Source organism: Artemia sp. Qi Xiang Cuo, chromosome 8 (assembly GCF_049724085.1).
Source record: "Artemia sp. Qi Xiang Cuo chromosome 8, ASM4972408v1, whole genome shotgun sequence".
NCBI lineage: Eukaryota > Metazoa > Arthropoda > Branchiopoda > Anostraca > Artemiidae > Artemia > Artemia sp. Qi Xiang Cuo.
This window is the reverse complement of record NC_142801.1, coordinates 11,268,613-11,290,550: the sequence shown is the minus strand read 5'-3', so window position 1 is coordinate 11,290,550 and position 21,938 is coordinate 11,268,613. Positions and strand designations below refer to the sequence as shown.

Below are 21,938 nucleotides of genomic sequence, written 5' to 3'. Positions count from 1 at the left end.
CGTTACGTAAGTTAATTCTAAGTTACGTATATTTATTACTAATAAAAACGTTCGTAAATAAAATTAAACAAGTTTCGAGAAAGCCATTTAACCAAATATAATACGCAAATTTTGTTTTAATTATTCATGTACGGTGAGCCAAAATCAAAACCTGCATTAATTCAAAAACGTTCAAAAATTAAATAAAAAAAACAAGTTTTTTTAACTGAAAGTAAGGAACGACGTTAAAACTTAAAACGAACAGAAATTATTCCGTATATGAAGGGGGCTGTCCCCTCCTCAACGCCTCGCTCTTTACGCTAAAGTTTGACTTTCTCACAACTCTATTTTTTTAAACAATAAAAAAACTTTAGCGTAAAGAGCGAGGCGTTGAGGAGGGGACAGCCCCCTTCATATACGGAATAATTTCTGTTCGTTTTAAGTTTTAACGTCGTTCCTTACTTTCAGTTAAAAAAACTTGTTTTTTTTATTTAATTTCCTGTCAAATAGCACTGAAGTAAAGCCTTGTTTTTTTATTTTAAAGTTTAAAGTAATTGGGAGTTGTGTTTCCATTCCAGTCAAATAGCACTGAAGTTAAGGATTGCTTTTATTTTGCAATTTAAATGATTAGGGAGTTGTGTCAATTCCTGTCAAATAGCACTGAAGTAAAGCCTTGTTTTTATTTTGTAGTTTAAAGGAGTAGGGAGTTGTGCTTCAATTCCTATCAAATAGCACTGAAGTAAAGCCTTGTTTTTATTTTGCAGTTTAAAAGAGTAGGGAGCTGTGTTTCCATTCCCGTCAAATAGCACTGAAGTTAAGCATTGCTTTTATTTTGCAATTTAAAAGATTAGAGAGTTATGTCTCAATTCCTGTCAAATAGCACTGAAGTAAAGCCTTGTTTTTATTTTACAGTTAAAAGGAGTAGAGAGGTGTGTTTCAATTCCTGTCAAATAGCACTGAAGTAAAACATTGCTATATTATTTTGCAGTTGTAAAGTGTTGGTTTTAGAAGGTCTAGAGCCTTGTTCCCTTTTTTTCAATTCTTGCCAAATGAGATGTGTATAATGTATTTTTGAGTTAGCTGGCACATGTAAGGGGGGGGGGGAGTTTCAAGGCTGGAACCTTGGCCCTTAGTTCTTTTTTCTGTTATAGTTAAATTACGCTTGGAAAAACACTGTAGTTTTATCTTGACGTCGTTGGGAGGGGTTGGAGTGGATGGAATAGAGTCCTAACCCAGTCCAAAAAAGTTATTATCTGACGACATTTAATACCAAAAAAGAGGCCTTTATTCAAGAAACATAGAATTAAAAGCAGAACATTTTGATAGCGAAACAATAATGGAATCAAGAAATAAATTCCAATCCCAATCAAAAGATCGTAATTCCTTTAGATTGAAGAACAGGCAAGAGGGCTTTCATCGATTTCATCTTCAAAGGGTTGCAGGAGGTCTACCCTGGAGATACTCGGCTATTTGTGGTATTTCCTTTATTTTTCGATAGTGTGACTTCAAATTATCGTACTTCGTAAAGTAGTCCTTACCATAGATGTCTCTCATTATTTCACCAAAATTAAAGAAGACAAAGTCAACCCATGTAACCTAGAATAACATTAGAACATAAATGGTTCAAAAGGATCAAAGAAAAGATACGAAAAACAAACAAAGAGCAAAATAGGATAGAAATAAAAAAAATTATACATACTCCAGAAAACGGAATTTCGATACCAATAGATATATCAAAAGAATCAGATTTTTATGGTGATTTCAAATAAATAAGTTTCATTAAGTTAAATGTTACCTATCATAGGTTACGAGCCTGCAAAAATTTGCATGATTTTCTAAAAAAGGTAAAACACCCCCTCAGAAAAACCTTAATGAAAATCATACCATCAGATTCAGCGTACCAGAGAACCCTACTGTAGAGGTTTTAAGCTCCTATCTGTAAAAGGCTCATTCTAACGGAAATGAAAAGTTCTAGTGCCATTTTTAAGTGGTAAAAAAATTGGAGGGCAACTAGGCCCCCTCCCACGCCACTTTTTTCTTCCCAAAATAGTTCGATCACATATTTTGTTCAGCATAGTTGAAAAGCCAAATAAATATGTCTTTGGAGATAGCATGACCTCCACAGCCCCTGGGGAAATGTCTTTAAGTTATAAAATTTGCCCATTGTTTAAGTGTAGTATTTGTTATTAGGAACTATGCATACGTTTTTCGGGTGGGGAGGGGAGGACGAATTTCAGGCTTGGGGGTTTTTGCACGGGGAAAATTGTCTACGGAGACGGAAGCTTCTGGGGGATGAACTTTTCAGGGGAAATTTTATACTGGGGGAATTCGCCAGAATTTCTATATGAAATTTCTTTATAAGTCTTACTTTCTCTTTACCAACTCAATTTTACGCGTGGAGTTGTTAAGGGTAATTGTCCAGGGTAAATTTTCACTAGGATTGAATTGATCAGAGCATATTTCCGTGGGAGGGGGACTTTTCCGTGGAGTTGGAGCCAGATATCCTGGCATTATTTAAAAACGATCAGAAATGAAAAAAAAATCCACTGAAAGTAAGGACCAACATTAAAACTTAAAAACATCAGAAATTATTACGTATATGAGAAGGGGGGGGGCACTTCCTCAACACCTCGCTCTTAATGCTAAAGTTGAAAAAAATTTCACAGTTCTTTAAAAACCACTCCTGAAACACACAGGTCGTTTAATTAGAACAATAAGTAACTTTTTTTAAGTGCCGAAAAACTTTAGAGTGAAGAGCGAGGTGTTGTGGAGGGGGCAACCCCCCTCAAATACGTAATAATTTCTGTTCCTTTTAAGTTTTAATGTTGCTCCTTATTTCAGTTGAAAAAACTGTTTATTTTATTCTAATAAGAATAGAAAGTATATTTAGGTTAAGTACCTCCAAATGAAAAAATATCATCGTTTTTGGTGTTTACACAATTGGTTTCGGCAAAAATAGCAATTAAATAGAACCCCCCCCCCCCAAAAAAAAACTCATTATTCCCTATAATGACCAGAGTGAAGTGTGTATTTGAAACAAAAGCGTTTCGAAATGTTGAGGAAGATTTACTAGAAATTTCCCAGAGGAATTGTCTAACGATCGTTCTACGTACTTGTCAGACTGGCCGTATATCAGACAATAAGCTGCATTAAAAATACCCCCCTCCCCTAAAAAGAGGACACATTAGTACTACCCTTTAAAAAGATTTTCCCTGTTGTTCAAGGTGAGGGTGAAAGTTTCCTGTATAAGATTTTTACGTCTTAATTACATACATTTTGTTAATGTGTTTTTCTCCGGGGGGAAAATGTTATTGTAGGATATGCTTTATTTTATTTTAATTTCAGAAAACAGTCGATTTTGTCACTTCTTATTTCGGAAAAATATAGACTCAATAGTATAATTTAGGAAAGATTCGTAAAATTTTGTTTGGGACGAGATCGTCCCAAGATAACGACTATGCTAGATAACGAGACATAAACCGTTTTCAAATAACATTTTAGCATACGATTAATTGGAATAATAGTTACGATACCTGAATCAGCTTCAAATGGAATTTTTTTTTCATCAGACTGTTTTATTTTAACCCATTTTAAAATTTTTTGTAACTATGGGCCGTGGTTCGTTCTTACATCATGGTTGCAGCGAGAACTGCAACCATGATGGCTTGATCTCGGTTTCTAGGCCTATAATGAAAGAAAAACTAAGATGGCTAGGCTATGTTTTACGGATGAAGGATGGCAGGTTGCCAAAGGTTGAGCTTTTTGGTCATCCATATGGAGCCATAAAAAAAGCGGATCGTCCCTGAATAGGATGGTAAGGAGTCATAAGAAAGGATTTAAATGAATTTGGAACTCCACGGGAGGGTTAAAGATTGAAACACCATTGGCTAGATTAGACTAGAGAAGAACGCCAACTGTGTTGGCCCCTTGGTGCTGCAATGTGTCTTTAGTAGTAGTATCAGAAGTAACCTTTCTATAGTTCGATATTATGTTTGCTAGTTTTGTTGCTGTTTAGACGAGCAAGCTCCGATCCGAAACGAATTTATGCATATGGGTCTGCTTTAATAGGTAATTGACTGCCCCCTGGGGGGGGAGTAAGGTGAAAATTCTTAGCGAGGCAATTGCTTGACAGATTTTTGGAAAACTTAAAACTAACTGAGGAGAACAGTTGCACACGAACAAAATGATGGGCGAGTCGAAAGAGAAACGGCAGCAGAGAACATGAGTCTAAAGTTGAGAGTAGAGGACGTATTAAACACGAGCACAATGAGTATCAAAAGAGAATCTCCAAAAATTCATCAAAGGCTTCAGAACTACTATGAATCATAGGCAGCGCGCTAGCGCTGTCTAAGTAAAGAACGATGTAGGCACAATGTGACGTTTTTCGGTTCTCCATACCCGGGCACTTTGTATCGAAGGAGTTGTCGTAGAAAGTTCGAAAAGGGCTCATTCGATTGCAAATTGGAGTGGCTAGTACCCTTTTTAATAGTCGAAAGTGATTGGAGGGCAACTAGCCCCCCCCCCCCTCCACGCCCATCATTCCCCCAAACACATCCAATCAAAATTTTGAGATAGCCATTTTGTTCAGCGTAGTTGATTTCCAGATAAAAAATATCGTTTTGAGGATAACACTCCACCACAACCCTCAGGGCCAGGGTTTTAACTGATGCCCTGGGGGCATATAAGGTTTTTATAGATGTTGTCGTAGAAACTTCAAGAATGGCTCATTCAATTGGAATTTGAAATGGCTTGTGTCCTTTTTAATAGTCGAAAGTGATTGGAGGGCAACTAGCCCCCCCCCCACGCCCATCATTCCCCCAAAACACATCCAATCAAAAATTTTAGATAGCCATTTTGTTCAGCGTAAATGATTTCCGGATAGAAAACATATTTTTGAGGAGGATACTCCCCCACAACCCTCGGGGCCATGGTTTTAAGTTATGCCCTGGAGGCATATAAGGTTTTTATAAAAAGCGTTGTCGTAGAAACTTCAAAAAAGGCTCATTCGATTGGAAATTCAAAGGACTAGTGCCCTTTTTAATAGTCGAAAGGGATTGGAGGGCAACTAGCCCTCCTCACGTCCATCATTCCCCCAAACACATCCAATCAAAATTTTGAGATAGCCATTTTGTTCAGCGTAGTTGATTTCCATATAGAAAATATATTTTTGAGGAGGAAACTCCCCAACAACCCTCGGGGCAAGGGCTGTAAGGTATGCCCTGGGGGCAAATAAGGTTTTTATAGAAGGCGTTGTCATAGAAACTTCAAAAAGGCTCATTTGATTGGAAATTCAAAGGGTTAGTGCCGTTTTTAAAAGTTGAAAGTGATTGGACGGTAACTAACCCCCCTCTCACGCCCACCGTTTCCCCAAACACATCCAATCAAAATTTTGAGATAGCCATTTTGTTCAACGTAGTTTGAAGTTCTGGAAATTAGGTCTTTGAGGATGACAACCCCCCTCACAGTCCTCAGGACAAGGTTTGTCAGTTATGCCCTGGGGGTATATTAAGTTTTTATAAAAAGGGTTGTCGTAGAAACTTCAAAAAGGGCTCATTCGAATAGAAACTGAAATGGCTTGTGCCCTTTTTAATAGTCGAAAGTAATTTGAAGGCAACTAACACCCCTTCCATGCCCATCATTTCCCCAAACACATCCAATCAAAATTTTGAAATAGCCATTTTGTTCCACGCAGTTAAAGTTCAGGAAATTATACCTTTGAGCAGGACACTCCGCTCACAGTCTTCAGATCAAGGGTTATAAGTTATGCCCTGTGGGGCATATAAGTTTTTATTGAAATCTTTGTCGTAGAAACTGGTAAAGGGGCTCATTCGTTTGGAAATTCAAAGGTCTAGTGCCCTTTTTAATAGTTGAAAGTGGTTTGAGGGTAACTAGCCCCCCTCTCTCGCCCACTTTTTCCTCAAACACATCCAATCAAAATTTTAGATAGCCATTTTGTTCAGTGTTATGAGTTTCCAGAAAGAAATTATGTTTTTGAGGAAGACACTCCCCCACAGCCCTCAGGGCAAGGGTTGTAAGCTATGCCCTGAGGGCATATAAGGTTTTTACTGTACGAGTCGTCGCAGAAACTTCAAAAAGGGTTCAGTTGATTGGAAAGTCAGATGGCTAATGCCCTACTTAATATTCGAAAGTAATTGGAAGGAAATTAGGAACCCTTCCATGCCCATCATATCCCCAGAAATATTCAAACAAGATTTTGAAAGAGCCATTTTGGTTCATACAATAGAAAGTTAAGAAAATTATACCTTTGAGCAGGGCACTCCCTGACCACAGTCTTCAGGGCAAGGGTTATAAGTTATGCCCGGGGAGAATATAAGGTTTTTATTGAACTGTTTGTCATAGAAACTTGAAAAAGGGCTCATTTGATTGGAAATCCAAAGGGCTACTGCTGTTTTTAATAGTTGAAAGTGATTTGAGGGCAACTAACCCCCCCCCCCCTCTCTCACGCCCACCTTTTCCCCAAACACATCCAATCAAAATTTTACGATAGCCATTTTATTCAACGCAGTTGAAAGTTTTGGAAATTAGGTCTTTAAGGATGACAACCCATCCCCCCCCCCACCACCCGCAGGGCCCGGGTTTTAAGTTATGCCCTGGGAGCATATAAGGTTTTTATTGTAATTGATGCTGTAAAAACATCCAAAAGGGCTCATTCAATTGAAAATTGAAAGGGCTATTGCCCTTTTAATAGTTGAAAGTGATTGAAGGGTAACTAACCCCCCTCTCACGCCCACCATTTCCCCAAACACATCCAATCAAAATTTTGAGATATCCATTTTGTTCAACGTAGTCGAAAGTTCTGGAAATTAGGTCTTTTAGGATGATAACCCCATCAGAGCTTCCAGTGCAAGGGTTGTAAGTTATGCCCTGGGGGCCTATAAGGTTTATATAGAAAGTTGAAAGGCCAGAATATAATTTACACTTTACTGAAAAAAATAAGAATGAATGCACATTGCCAGTTTAATATACATAGGCTATGTTGATTATATAGTAGTGAAAATCTTAATATTATTTAATTTATTAGAGCTATAACAGTAAAAACAATTATATTTTTTTTCAGTAAAGAACAAATTATGTTCTGGTCTTGGGAAGGCATAGGGATTTTGAGCCAAAATTATGTTAATTTCTGCTCGTTTTGAGTTTGACTTGATTATTTATGTTAATTTCTGTTCGTTTTGAGTTTCATTTATTTATCGATGCTGATTTGTGGTAGTTTCACGCTTGGTAGATTATTTGATTTTATTTTTGCTCATTTTTTGTTTAATGGAGTTCTTTACTTTTCTTTGAAAAATTTATTTTGTAAAAAAGTTTTTTTAATTAATCCTAGTAAAGAACGATATGGGCACAATGTCTTTTTTCTCCATACCCGGGCACTTCGTATTGAAGGGGTTGTCGTAGAAATTTCGTAAGGGCTCATTCAATTGGAAATTGGATTGGCCAGAGCCCTTTTTAATAGTCAAAAGTGATTGGAGGGCAACTAGCCCCCACCCCCCACCCCCAACATTCCCCCAAAAACATCCAAACAAAATTTTGAGATAGCCATTTTGTTCAGCGGAGTTGATTTCCAGATAGAAAATATATTTTCTAGGAGGACACTCCCCCACAGCCCTCAGGGCAAGGGTTTTAAGTTATGTCCTGGGGGCATATAAGGTTTTTAAAGAAGGCGTTGTCGTAGAAACTTCAAAAAAGCTCATTCGATTGCAAATTCAAAGGGTTTGTGCCCTTTTTAATAGTTGAAAGTGATTGGAGGGCAACTGCCCCCCCCCCCCCCCACACCCATCATTCCCCCAAATACATCCAATAAAATTATTGAGTTAGCAATTTTTTTCAGCATAGTTTATTTCCACATAGAAAATATGTTTTTGAGGAGGACATTCCCTCAAAACCCTCAGGGCAAGGGTTATAAGTTGTGCCCGGGAGCCATATAAGGTTTTTATTGAATTCGTTGTCGTAGAAACTTGAAAAAGGGCTCATTCGATTTGAAATTCAAAGAGCTAGCACCCTTTTAATAGTCGAAAGTGATTTGAGGGCAACTAACCCCCCTCTCACGCCCACCTTTTCCCCAAACACATCCAATCAAAATTTTTAGATAGCCATTTTATTCAACGTAGTTGAAAGTTTTGGAAATTAGATATTTAAGGATGACAACCCCTCCCCCCACAGTCCTCGGGGCAAGGGTTGCCAGTTATGCCCTGAGGCACATATAAACTTTTATTGAAAGCGTTGTCGTAGAAACTTCAAAAGGGCTCATTCAATTGGAAATTAAAAGGGCTAATGCCTTTTTTAATAGTTGACAATGATTGGATAGCGACTAACGCCCCTCTCACATCCACCATTTTCCCAAACACATCCATTAAATTTTCAGATATCCATTTTGTTCAAAGTAATTGAAAGTTCCTGAAATTAGGTCTTTTAGGATGATAACCCCTTCAGAGCCCTCAGCGCAAGAGTTGTAAGTTATGCCCTGCGGGCATATAAAGTTTTTAATTGAAAGAGTTGTCGTAGAAACTTCAAAAGGGATCATTCAATTGGAAATTGAAAGGGCTAGTGCCTTTTTTAATAGTTGAAAATGATTGGATAGCGACTAACGCCCCTCTCACGCCCACCATTTTCAAAAACACATCCAATCAAAATTTTCAGATATCCCTTTTGTTCAACGTAGTTGAACGTTCTGGAAATTAGGGCTTTTAGGATGATAACCCCCCTCAGAGCCCTCAGTGCAAGGGTTGTAAGTTATGCCCTGGGGGCATATAAGGTTTATATAGAAAGGTGATGTAAAAATCATAGGCAGCTCGATCGTGCTGCCTAAGTAAAGAACGGGGACAATCAAGAACGATACAAGAAACGGGGACTAAGTAAAGAGGAGGACACTCCCCCACAACCCTCGGGGCAAGGGTTTTAAGTTATGTCCTGGGGGCATATAAGAACGATATTGGCATAATGTATTATTTATTAATTTTAACCTTTACAGAAGGGCACTTCGTATCGAAGAAGTTTTCGTAGAAACTTCGAAAAGGGCTCATTCAATTAGAAATTGGAGTGGCTTGTGCCCTTTTTAATAGTCAAAAGTGATTGGAAGGTGACTAACACCCCATCCAAGCCCACCATTTCCCGAAACACATCCAAAAAAAAATTTGAGATAGCCATTTTGTTCAGCGTAGTTGATTTCCAGATAGAAATTATGTTTTTGAGGACAGTCCCCCACAGCCCTTAGGGCAAGGGTAGTAGGTTATGCCCTGGGGGCATATACGGTTTTTTTATAAAAGGCGTTGCCGTAGAAACGTCAAGAACGGCTAATTCGATTGGAAATTCAAAGGGCTAGTACCCTTTTTAATAGTCAAAAGTGATTAGAGGGCAACTAACCCTCCTCTCACGCCCACCTTTTCCCCAAACACATATAATCAAAACTTCGAAAACTTTCGATAGCCATTTTATTCAACGTAGTTTTAAGTTCTGAAAAATAGATCTTCGAGGATGACAACCCCCCAACAGCCCTCAGGGCAAGGGTGGTAAGTTATGCCCAGGGGGCATATAAGGTTTTTATATAACACGTTGTCGTAGAAACTTCAAAAAGGGCTTATTCGATTGGAAATTGGAATGGCTAGTCCCCTTTTTAAAAGTCGAAAGTGATTGGAAAGCAACTAACACCTCTTCCGTGCCCACCATTTCCTCAAAAGCATCCAATAAAGATTTTGAGATAGCCATTTTGTACCACGCAGTTCAAAGTTCAGAAAATTATACCTTTGAGCAGGACACTCCCCCCACAGCCTTCAGGGCAAGGGTTATAAGTTATGCATTGAGGGCATATAAAGTTTTTATTGAAATCTTTGTCGTAGGAACTTGAAAAAGGGCTCTTTCGATTGGAAATTCAAAGGGCTAGTCCCCTTTTTAATAGTCAAAAGTGATTTGAGGACAACTAACCCCCCTCTCACGCCCATCTTTTCTCCAAACACATACAATCAATATTTTAGATAGCCATTTTATTCAACGTAGTTGAAAGTTTTGGAAATTAGGTCTTTAAGGATGACAACCCCTCCCCTCCCCACAGCCCTCAAGGCAAGGGTTGTAAGTTATGTTCTTGGGGCATATAAGGTTTTTATTGAAAGCGTAGAAACTTCAAAAGGGCTCATTCATTTGGAAATTGAAAGAGCTTGTGCCTTTTTTAATAGTTGAAAGTGATTGGAGAGCGAATAATGCCCCTCTCACGCCCACCATTTTCTTAAACACATCCAATCAAAATTTTGAGATATCCATTTTGTTCAACGTAGTTGAAAGTTCTTGAAATTAGGTCTTTTGGGATGATAACCCCCTCAGAGCCCTCAGTGCAAGAGTTGTAAGTTATGCCCTGGAGGCATATAAAGTTTATATAGAAAGTTGTAATAGAAATTTCAAAAAGGGCTGATTTGATTGGAAATTGAAATTGCCCTTTTTAATAGTCGAAAGTGAGTGGAGAGCAATTAACCCCCTCTCACGCCCACTATATCCCCAAAAACATTCAATCAAACTTTAGAGAAAGCCATTTTGTACAACGCAGTTGAAAGTTCTGGAAATTATGTATTTAAGGATGACAAACCCCCCAGAGCCCCAAGGGCAAAGGTTGTAAGTTCTGCCCTGAGCGCATATGAGGTTTTTATAGATAGAGTTGTTGTAAAACTTCAAAAGGGACTCCTTCAGTTGGAAATTGAGGGGGCTAGTACCCTTTTTAATAGTTGAGAATGATTTGAGGGTAACTAACCCCCCTCTCACACCCCCCAGTCCTCCAAACACATCCAATCAAAATTTTCAGATAGCAATTTTGGTCAACATAGTAGAAAGTTCTGGAAATTAGGTCTTTGAGAATGACACCCCCCCCCCAGCACTCAGAGCAAGGGTTGTAAGTTATGCCCGGTGGGCATATAAGATTATTATTAAAATTTGTGTCGTAGAAACTTCAAAAGGGCTCATTTGATTGGAAATTGAAAGGGCTAGTGCCATTTTTAATAATTGATAGTAAAGGGAGAGCGACTACCACCCCTCTCACACCCACTATTTCCTCAAATATATTCAATCAAAATTTAGGGATAGGCGTTTTGTTTCACATAGGCTAGTTGAAAGTTCTGGAAACTAGGTCTTAGAGGATGACAACCACCCTAACAGACCTAAAGGTAAGGGTTGTAATTTACGCCCTGGGGGCATATAACGTGTTTATCGAAAGCGTAGTCGTTTCCAAAAGGGCTCATTCGATTGGAAATCGAAAGGCCTAGTGCACTTTTTAATAGTCAAAAGTGATTGGAAGGCTGGACATTTTTATAGTAAAGATCGATGTGGGTATAATGTATTTTTTATTGTTGTTGTTGTTGTCGTTTAGACCAGGACACTTTGTATCGAAGGAGTTGTCGTGGGAACTTTGAAAAGGGCTTATTCAATTGAAAATAGAAAGGGCTGATGCCCTTTTTAATTGTCGAAAGTGATTGGAGGGCAACTAATCCCCCTTCCAACCTCCCACGCCCACCCTCCCATTTACCCATTATGTTTAAAAACAAAATGTTGCCATAAGATTAAACCAAAATGCACTGTGATAATGCTAATTACCAATAAGGCATCTCAGCAGTATCCCAAGAACGACTGAGGGTATTACGTTCAAACTTTCGGAGCTACTTCTGCTCTAAAAATTTAACCAAATCAAAATAGCGTAAGTGTATTCAAGCTATCAAAGAAAGTAAACAGATTCTTTTGCGAATGGTATCAAGTTTTCCATTTCAGGTCAACTAGAGGAGGTAGAAATTTTACTCCAGCATACAAATAGCAGGCCAAACTATAAAGTCTTAAAAACGAAAATACTTAAAGTAGTATTTTCTTTTTCCTTAAAATGACTATGCCAATATAAAACGAACAGAAATTAATTAAAAAAAACCTTTTCCACACAATTAGTTTTTCAAAGAAAAGTAATGAACTCCATTAAACAAAAAATGAGCAAAAATAAAATCAAAAAACCTACCAAGCGTGAAACTACCACAAATCAGCATCGATAAATAAATGAAACCCAAAACGAACAGAAATTACAATAAATAACCGAGCCAAACTCAAAACGAGCAGAAATTAACATAAGTTGGCGTAAAACCCCCAAGGCCTTCCTAAGGCCAGAACAAAATTTGCACTTTACTGAAAAAATTACAAATGAATGTGCATTGTCAGTTTAATATACATATACTGATATTTAGTAATCAAAATGTTAATATTATTTGATTTATTAAAGTTATAAAAGTAAAAACATTTATATTTTTTCAGTAAAGTTTAAATTTTGTTCTGGCCTTGGGAAGGCATAGGTGTTTTGCGCCCAACTTATGTTAATTTCTGCTCGTTTTGAGTTTGACTCGGTTATTTGTTGTAATTAATTAAAAACAATATTTACACAAAATAAGTTTTTCAAAGAAAAGTAAAGAACTCATTTAACAAAAAATGAGCAAAAATAAAATCAAATAATCTACCAAGCGTGAAACTACCACAAATCAGCATCGATAAATAAATGAAACCCAAAACGAACAGAAATTGCAATAATTAACCGAGTCAAACTCAAAACGAGCAGAAATTAACATAAGTTGGGCGCAAAACCCCTATGCCTTCCCAAAGCCAGAAGAAAATTTGCATTTTACTGCAAAATATAAATGTTTTTACTTTTATAACTTTAATAAATCAAATAATATTAACATTTTGATTACTAAATATCAATTTATTTTTTTCAGTAAAGTGTAAATTACACTTAGTAAAGTGTAAATTACACATTAACAGACAAGTGAGAAAAAAAACGCCATTTGAAGCTGAATCTGGGACGGTAACTATAATTTCGATTAATTTTAATCGTAAAAGTTTATTGCGAAAACAATTAATGGGAATTTCGAAAGATAGCTCTCAAAAATGGTCTCGGATAGAAATGAGAATTTTATTATTAGGATCGCCATTGCTGAAAATCTCAGAAAGGAAATTTGCCCCCATCCTGAACAACAAGGAAAATTTTCTTTTTGTATGGGTATCATTGATGTGTCCTGTTTTCTTTTCCTTTTTTTTTCACCGCTAGCGTGACACTGGAACATAATAGAGAGCTCCTTAAGGGCGCATTTAGTGATATATTAGTGATATATTTACTTAATTAACTTTAACAAAAAGTTTAAATACAAAAATCAATATGATTCACCCAAAACCAAACAGTTGACGTGGGGTGAAGCAGGTAAAAAAAAATACATACATGTAACGTCATTTAAATTCACTATAATAAGAAAGAAATTTTAAAAAGAGAGAAAAGAAAAGAATGAAAAAAAAAATGACGAATAATAATAATAGTACAGGGGCAGCAACTACATACCATATTCATGTTGTGAGGTCGCACTCACAAACCAACAAGTAATTACAGTTTAAATTAAATCAAATCAAGTCACCTCCAAAACAAACAAAATTAGAATTCATACTTACTTAATAATTTTTCTTTCAATTTTGCTTTAAAACCACTAAAATTTTCTAGTTTCTTCATATCATTATCCAAATTATTTCATAAATTTATACCCTTTATAACAAAAGAAAACGTGGACCTGGCAGACACTATAGGTGGAGTATAATAATCATTTTTACCCCAGTATTTTGGTTATGTATATTCCATCGGCTGTAAAACCAACCGTTAAAACATTCCGGCAGCTGCTTCATATTATATGTATACATAAACACTAATATATAAAAATGCTGAAGACCCACCGCTGGCAATATCCTAAAATCCCTCTCGACTTCCCGAACTGATTCTCTTTCTGATTTTCCTGATAATACTCTAATAGACTCGTTTTTGGATAATTCGCACAAACTCACTGGCAGAAAAATTAAAAACTTACCAGAGACGTATTGGAAATGGCGATTTAAAAGGAATCATATCCAGCTTTAATTTTCAAGTGGAGAAACTGAGTTCAACCGTAGCCAACTTGGAAAAAGATATGGAGAAGATGCAAAAAGTAAAAAAATGTGCAGAAACAAAAAACTTGTTTCAATCCGAGCAAATACTGACTGAAACTAAAGAGATTGATAATATTTCAATTAAAAAACCACCTACAGATAATTTGTTGAAGTCTGGTACAAAGCTGTGCTCAAGAAAAGAGCCTTCTTCTAATCTAAGTTTTGACTTACGCCAAAATGACTGATTTTTTTAATCGAATTTTTACTGAAACCGTACAAAGAAACGGGCCAGTAGGACCAATCCTCTTCTAAAAGACAATGAAGCTCAAGTTGTGTCTAGTTTGGACCTGCCTGGTTCAGTTGCGTTAGGTTACGCTAGGTTACAATTGGTTAGGATAGGTTACGGTAGGTTAAGTTAGGTTATGTTAGGCTACATTCGGTTAAGTTAGGATATGTTACGTTAGGATATGTTACGTTAGGTTAGTTTACGTTAGGTCTAGTTAGGTTACGTTAGGTAACGTTAGGTTAGGCTGTGTGAGGATAGGTTACGGTAAGTTAGGCTACGTTAGGTTAGGCTAGTGCTATTACACTTGCAGCACTTAGTCCTATTTTTGTCGTTGGTTTCTTTGAGTGTTTTAAAGGTTTTTGTTTCGAAAACTATGGTTTGATATGTTTAGTTATGCTGTATTACAGTTTGGCTTGTCTCTGCTATTTTTGTCACTGGTTTCTTTGTACATTTCTGAGGTGCCTTGTTAGAAAGTCATCCTTTGATATGTTTGGTAATGCAGTTTTTGAGCCATTAAACAGCTTTCTATGATTTTCCAGTGCTCCGCCAGTTGCACTAAAAAAACACGAACTGTTTGAAAACAAGTCACTAAACAGCCCGCTATGATATTCCAGTACCCTGCTAGCTTAGGAGAAAGAACGGAAAAAAGATGGCTTTGATGCAGAATATCGCAGTTCAAGCAAATTTTCTTGTTTTTAAACCTAGTATATTTTCCTCCTTAGTCAAGCCAAGGGACGGTAAGCTTCCTATACAGCTGTTTGGGTCAAGGCGGTTCTAATAGTGTGCTTCTTGTTTTGATCTGACTCTTTTTAAGAGTTATGAGCTATTGTATTTCTTAGTATTAGACGTGATCGTCTTTTACTAGCTTGCTAGCTACTACTGCAACCCGGATACTTTTATTAATGTTGGCTATGGTTCGTTCTTTAATATAACTTTCTGGATAAATGTTTACATTTAAAATTAACTAAAATAATACTACCCCATCCTGAATCAGGGTCAAATGGTAATTTTTTCTCATTAGGCAGTTTTTTTCAAAGCGTGTTTTTAACTTTTGGCAAGTATGTGCTGTGGTTCGTCTTTCACTAGGTTGTAGCTACTGCTGCAACCATGATGTGTGTTGTGTCATCATGCATTTAATGTCATTCTTCAATATAAATTTTTAATTTAATATTATAAAATATAAACCTGATTAGAAACAGGAAATAGTATAGTTTTCTTCTTTGAAATAGTAAGAGGCGAACCTCATACAATCAAGTAGCTAACTAACTCCAATGTACGCAATGGTTTGTTATTCCAGTGATCGTCTTTTAATGTAATTTAATTACAAAAGTGACTAGATGTAGCAATTTCCTTTAAAATGAGCCATTATATAGCTCTCTATGATTATTCAGTGCCCAGCTAGCTGAGGAAATCAAACGGAACGAAAAAAAGATGCCGTATGTGAAGAACATCATGGTTACAGCCAATTTTCTTGATTTTCAAGCCAATATATTTGCCTTGTTATTCAAGCCAAGGGACGGTAAGTTTGCTATATAGATGTTTTGGACAAGGCGGTTCTAATAGTGTACTTCTTGTTTTAATCTGAATCTATTTTTAGGAGTTATGGGTTACTTTAGTTTTTTACTATGGGGCGTGATCGTCTCTTACTAGGTTGCTAGCTACCGCTGCAACCCAGATGTATGCGAAAACGCATTTATTTCGTATAGAATTTATTTTGTTTTTGAAATTATTTTTGTTAATTACTAAAGCGACTTTACAGTAAAGAAGGAACTTCAGCCTATAGTAACTGTATACTCTATTACAAACAGGAAAAAGCCGATGGTTTTTTCTTAATAGAAATAGTAAGAGACGACCTGGCTACAACCCACGATTATGACATCATTTATCAATCTTTAATATGAAATTACAGTCTTGTTTTAGTTACTATGGGCTGGAAGTTCGTTCTTTACTGTAAAAAATTTAAATTATTACTCAGACATCATAAATATTTTTGCAGTTTGCAGTTAAATAGAATTATTATCTTTAAAATTTTCAGGAATTACTCTAGTTTCATTTAACAAATAAATTTTTTGTTAAAACCTCCTAAAAATTACTGCATTTTACATAATAATGGATAATTATATATATATATAAAAACTAATGGAAAAATACCATTTATGATGAACTATATGGGTCCTTTATGTAATATCAGTTGAAACTTACATAGTCCCCATTTATAATACTATATCAGTCCAACATGTATGTCTTATATTATCTTGTCAAAATATAAGCGCGTATAAATATTGCATTCACTTATTACATCATACATGGTTACTACCTACGATTGTGACGTCATTGGCCATAAAAATGCAGTTTTTAGTGAAAAAATTTATTTGATTTAAAATAAAAAAAATTTTATATTACAAATAGCACTAGATCTAGTAATTTCCTTTAAAAAGAGCCATTGAACAACTCTCTACGATGTTCCAGTGCGAAGCTATCTGTGGGAAAGAAGAAAAGAGAAAAAAATGCCGCTTGGGTAAAACGCTGTAGTAGCTGCCACTTTTCTTGATTTTCAAGCCAATATATTTTCCTTGCTGTTAAAGCCAAATGACAGACAGCTTCCTATATAGGGGTTTTGGACAAGGCGGTTCTAATAGTGTTCTTTTTGTTTTGATCTGACTCTATTTTTAAGAGTTATGGATTATAATATTTCTTAACACTGGATGTGATCGTCTCTTACTAGGTTGCTAGCTACCGCTACAACCCGGATCTAGTTTCAGTTGACAAAACAGACTACATTTCGGCAATGATTTTCTTCTTGACTGTGATTTTCTTTTATCCCCCACCCCTTATTCTTCTATTTTTCTGTTTCTATTCCAGCCATTTGTTAAATTGTTATCGACCATTTTTATGCTTGATTGTTGTTTCTTTTCTTGCTGTATTATTTGTTTATTCTTTTTGCTTTGTCTATTTCTTTTTGACATATGAAGCGAATTCGGCTCTATTAGAGCTTGTGATAGCCTTTGGAAAATAAATATTATCTTATCTCACTACATGCTTTTTATAATGGTAAAAATACTATTTCTATTTTCGTATGCAATAAGATGCTAATAACATTAGCTACTGTAGGTATATCTGATGATTCGATGAATTCGATGATTCCTGATGTTGTATTAACATAACCTACTACACTGCTATAGAAAAATGGAGTTTTGGTAAAAATGGAGAAAAATGGAGGGGCCCGGTCCCCGATCCCCTGGTGGGTTTATCTCATTTTAAATGTATATCTTGTAAATATTTTTTCTATTCTATTCTCTTAGCCTACAATATTCAACTTTGCTGCTACTGCTGCTGCTGCTGCAAGTGTGTATGATATTAAGTGTATGTATTTAAAATACTTGATGTTGTTGTAAAAAAGTGTTGCTAATAAAAGAAAATATTATTCTAAATTGTTGTTCTCTTGCTATTGTCTTGATTGAATATCGTAGTGCTAAGAACAAAGGACTACTGTTCCTGCTGCTGCTGCTGCTGCTGCTGACTAGGGAAAATTATTATAAAAAATGAGATTTTTTTATAAAAAAAATTACAAACAGGAAAGCCTATGGCTTTTTCTTAATTGGAATAGTAAGAGACGACCTGGCTACATCCTATGATTATGACGTCATTTATCAATCTTTAACATGAAATATGCAGTTTTTCGTAAAAATTATTGTATTTTAAAAATAATTTGAATTGAATAAAAAAGATTTTTAACCCCATTAATTTCCTTTAAAATGAGCAATTGAACAACTCTCTACGATGTTCCAGTGCCAAGCTATCTGTGGAAGAAAAAAAAAGAAAAAAAAGATACCGTTTAGGCGGAAGGCTGTAGTAGCTGTCACTTTTCTTGATTTTCAAGCCAAAATATTTCCCTTTCTGTTCAAGCCAAGGAACAGAAAGTTTCCTATATAGGGGTTTCGGACAAGGCGGTTCTAATGGTGTACTTTTTGTTTTCATATGACTTTTTTTAGGAGTTATGGGTTTTTATATTTCTTAACATTAGACATGATAGTCTATTACTAGGTTGCTAGCTACCGCTGCACCCGGATCCAGCTGAGAAAAAGCGAAAGGCACTTTACTGTGTGTGATGTATATAAATTCTATGGACGAAAGGATTTTGAAATTGAATTAGTAGTGAAAATATTATAACACTTTCATAATTTCTATTTGATGTCATTACGCTGTCACAACTTTATGAAGTCGGTGTTGCGACCATGGACGCCCGCAGGGAGGCGGGGGGCAGGGGGCAGTGCCCCCCCTGGAATTTAGACCAGAGTAGGAAGAAAATAGAACTGTAACAACTTATCAAAGAAAAAGAATTTCTTATTTTTGTTTTGTCTTTGAGAACTGCTACGAAACTTGTTTAGAACCAATTCAAAATTCAATTCAATTCTTAGATCTTAAATTAATAAAGCTTACCGCATTTTGAAATTCATAAACAAAGAAAGTTTCATATATGTAGTTATTCAGCGTCGTGCCCTACCAGGAGTCAGTTTGGTCTTGGTCTTTGCTCATATTTTTTTCAAGATAAAAACGTAAGTCTAATTTTTTTATTGTTTTCCTTATTTTTATAAATATAATCCTATTTATGTGACAAGATTCTGATTTTCCTTAAGTCTTTAAGAACCATCCTGAGTCTGTTCGATAGGTTGTATCCTAAAATGTCTAATCCGAATATCAATTGTGCTTGCTTTTCTTTCATAATAATGAAACTTAACTTTTAGCTTAAACCTAAACGGGAATTTAGTCAAGATACCAGAATTTGTAAATTAAAAATATTGATCTTTTAATAATCAACAAGTAATTAAAAATTAAACAACAAATAATTCTAAATAAATTGCAAATAAATGGCTTAAATTGAATAATAAAATTGATAGTGGGCTAATTAGTAGAAATGTTAGTAAAATGGTAACCATTCTTTTTTTTATAGTAAAACTATTGGTTTTTCTATACCGGTATAGAATCATATTTTCGTGCCACTCACTGTTTGAAATATGATCAGTCTAAAGGTATCATGATCAGTGTGGTGGCCGGCGTTTACCCCCCCCCCCCCCCCCGGCGATTAAAGGGAAAAGGAATTGTAAGGAGATAAGAGGTTTGACAAAAGATGGCTTGTGAGTATGAAGAGAAATGAGTGTTTTGTAAGCGTGGATGAGCATTGAGTTGTTCTTTTACTTGGCGTGCTTCTTTTTTTCTTTTCTTTTTAGTGTTTATGTTACTTAAAATGTTATTTTTTATTTTGTATTGCCATGAATTTAGGGTTCTTACATCAATAAAATCATCATTATTTGTCATTTTCAAATAATGTCTTGATCTTTATCAACTATTTTCCCTTATGGGTTAAACTTCACTTCAGATATATTTTCAGTTTTAAAACACATTATAAGATTAAACCCCATTCCAAAGTATTGCTGTGTTTTTGTTGTTTTTTTTTTGTTTTTTTTATTGCAAATTTCTTACAATTTTGTTGGGTTTGTTGATAATTTGTTTCCGAGGCCCAATTTCTAATAATAAAAATAATTCAATCCCAACTATAAAATATGACATCATAATACACCCCAGACCACTATTAAATATGTATACAATTTTCAGCACGCTAAGAAGAGTTAAATATGGACGAGAAGTACGATGCGAGACGACCGTCTTAGTGGATTATGCCTCTTATCCACTGTATATATAATTAGGCAGTAGGTTTACCGCAGATGATTTCTGGCTCTTCATTCTCGGTGCGAACAAAAAGCTCCACCCACTTATTCATGCATTAGCGGGTTAGTGTGTATGTGTCAATCAATGAGAAATGGTTCGAAAATGTATTATTCGTAATTGCGAAAGCAGAAAAAAACTTGGTGAGCCGGCCAAGTGGTTTACAATTGTCCCATCTCACAGGTATGACTTAATTTATATACAAATTATGACTTAATCTATTATTTATATACAGTGGACTTAACTGATTGGCCTATGTAGGATTTCTAAAAAGGGGCGGGGATTGATGAAATTTGCGAAAATAAGGATTTTTTTTCTTCCAGTGTAATCCTCTATTTCAGTTCTTTGTTTGTATGCCCTTTTGTAATTGGCAGATGTAATGGTTTACGTAAATTCCAAGATAGTCAGTAAACGTTGGTATAAGGTCTTTATTGAATAACGTGAGAATACACACAGAGAAAATAAGGTAGCACAAGAACAACTAGCTACGACGAAGGTGAACGATGGACTGCCTTTAGAAATGACTTTAGAAATGACTGCCTTTAGAAATATAACTTTCCTGGAACGGAAGTTCCAGGCCTGGGAACGACCCCTTTCCCACGACTAGCTTTAGTCCCAAGAGCCCCCCCCCCCCCTGGACCCCTATCGTTGACACATAAATGCCCTACTAACTAAGAAATGAGATACCCGGAAAAGATTCTTGAATTGATGTTATATACTTTACAGATTCTCCCCCCTTTTTTTAGTTAAATTTCCCAAATTTGGCTTATCCGCTTCTCATTAAACCCCCAAACTTTAATTGGATTCATAACATTCCCTTCCCAAATCATTCACTTCACGCCTACTAACATTCTATAGCATGAACTAGTAAACAATTACATAATACAAACACTACACAATACTTGCATAAGTATAAACTTACATGGTATAAACGAACCACACTAACAACAGTAGTCGGAAACTGGATATTTTAACACTTCATTTTTCTTTGTATACTTTAAAATAGACTTGTTCCCCATCCCCTGAATTTGACGAGGACAAGGAAAGTTGGGATTATGTATAAACTTCGGATTAGGGCAAAAGGAATGACCGGGAAAGGCTAATTAATCCTGAAAATACCAGCGACAAATAAAAGAAATTGCAGAAACTTTAAAAATCATACCATGCTGCAATGACGTCAAGACATTATTACCAATAAAATCCTCGGGGTTTTATTGCTATGGAACGCCTCGGTTTTGACCTATTTGGTTTTGCTCTACTAACTTGTGGTTCGACAAATGGCAGTACTACTGTTGATATCTCTACATAACTATTAGCGCTACGCATTAAAACCATCCCGTGAGGCATCAACCACATCCCACTGGAAATCAAAACCAGCCCCCTTTCCACCCTTTTTTTTCTCATCCCACGGGACCTCAAAATCAGCTCCCTTTTCCTGGGTAGCCAAACCACCCTGCGAGGCATCAGTACCATCTCGCAGTGCAACAAAGAAAAAACCATCCCAACAGGTATCAGTCCCATCCCACGGGACCTCAAACCAGCTCCCTTTCCAGGGGTAGCCAAACCAGCCTGCGAGGAATCAGTAACATCTCACAGTGCAACAAAAAAAATCATCCCGTGAGGCATCAGTACCATCCCACGGGACCTCAAAACCAGCTCCCTTTTCCGGGGTAGCCAAACCGCCCTGCGAGGAATCAGTACCATCTCGCAGTGCCTTCTCATTATCATTGAGTCCAAATTTCACCCTCGTCAGTGCAGACAAAAATTCATTGGAAAAGGAAGACGTGTCTCCTTACCCCACTATCTGTTTTATCTGTTCATATAGCTTTGCAACCTTTTACGCATCACCTAAACAAAAAAAAAATTCTGCACTATTCTCTAACAAATACCGTTTGTAGGACGGTCTGATCCCCTCCTTGAATAAATTAAGAGCAAATTTTCCAAGGACTACACCACCATCCCTGGCTTCTAAGGACACCCTACATGACCTTCATAATTTTTGCATCCTTCTATAGAATAG

At 36.3% G+C, this 21,938-nt stretch overlaps 1 protein-coding gene across 1 annotated transcript in view; it reads right to left on the bottom strand.

Annotated features, from left to right (window-relative positions):
* Window positions 1–1,241: 1,241 nt before the first annotated feature.
* The window catches only part of LOC148949156 (hematopoietic prostaglandin D synthase-like), a 78,537-nt gene continuing 57,840 nt past the window's right edge, over window positions 1,242–21,938 (bottom strand). Inside the window, exon 4 of the mRNA XM_089093212.1 lies at window positions 1,242–1,575. Coding sequence (XP_088949338.1) covers window positions 1,408–1,575 — 168 coding nt within the window. The 3' untranslated portion in view covers window positions 1,242–1,407. The remainder of the gene's footprint in view (window positions 1,576–21,938) is intronic.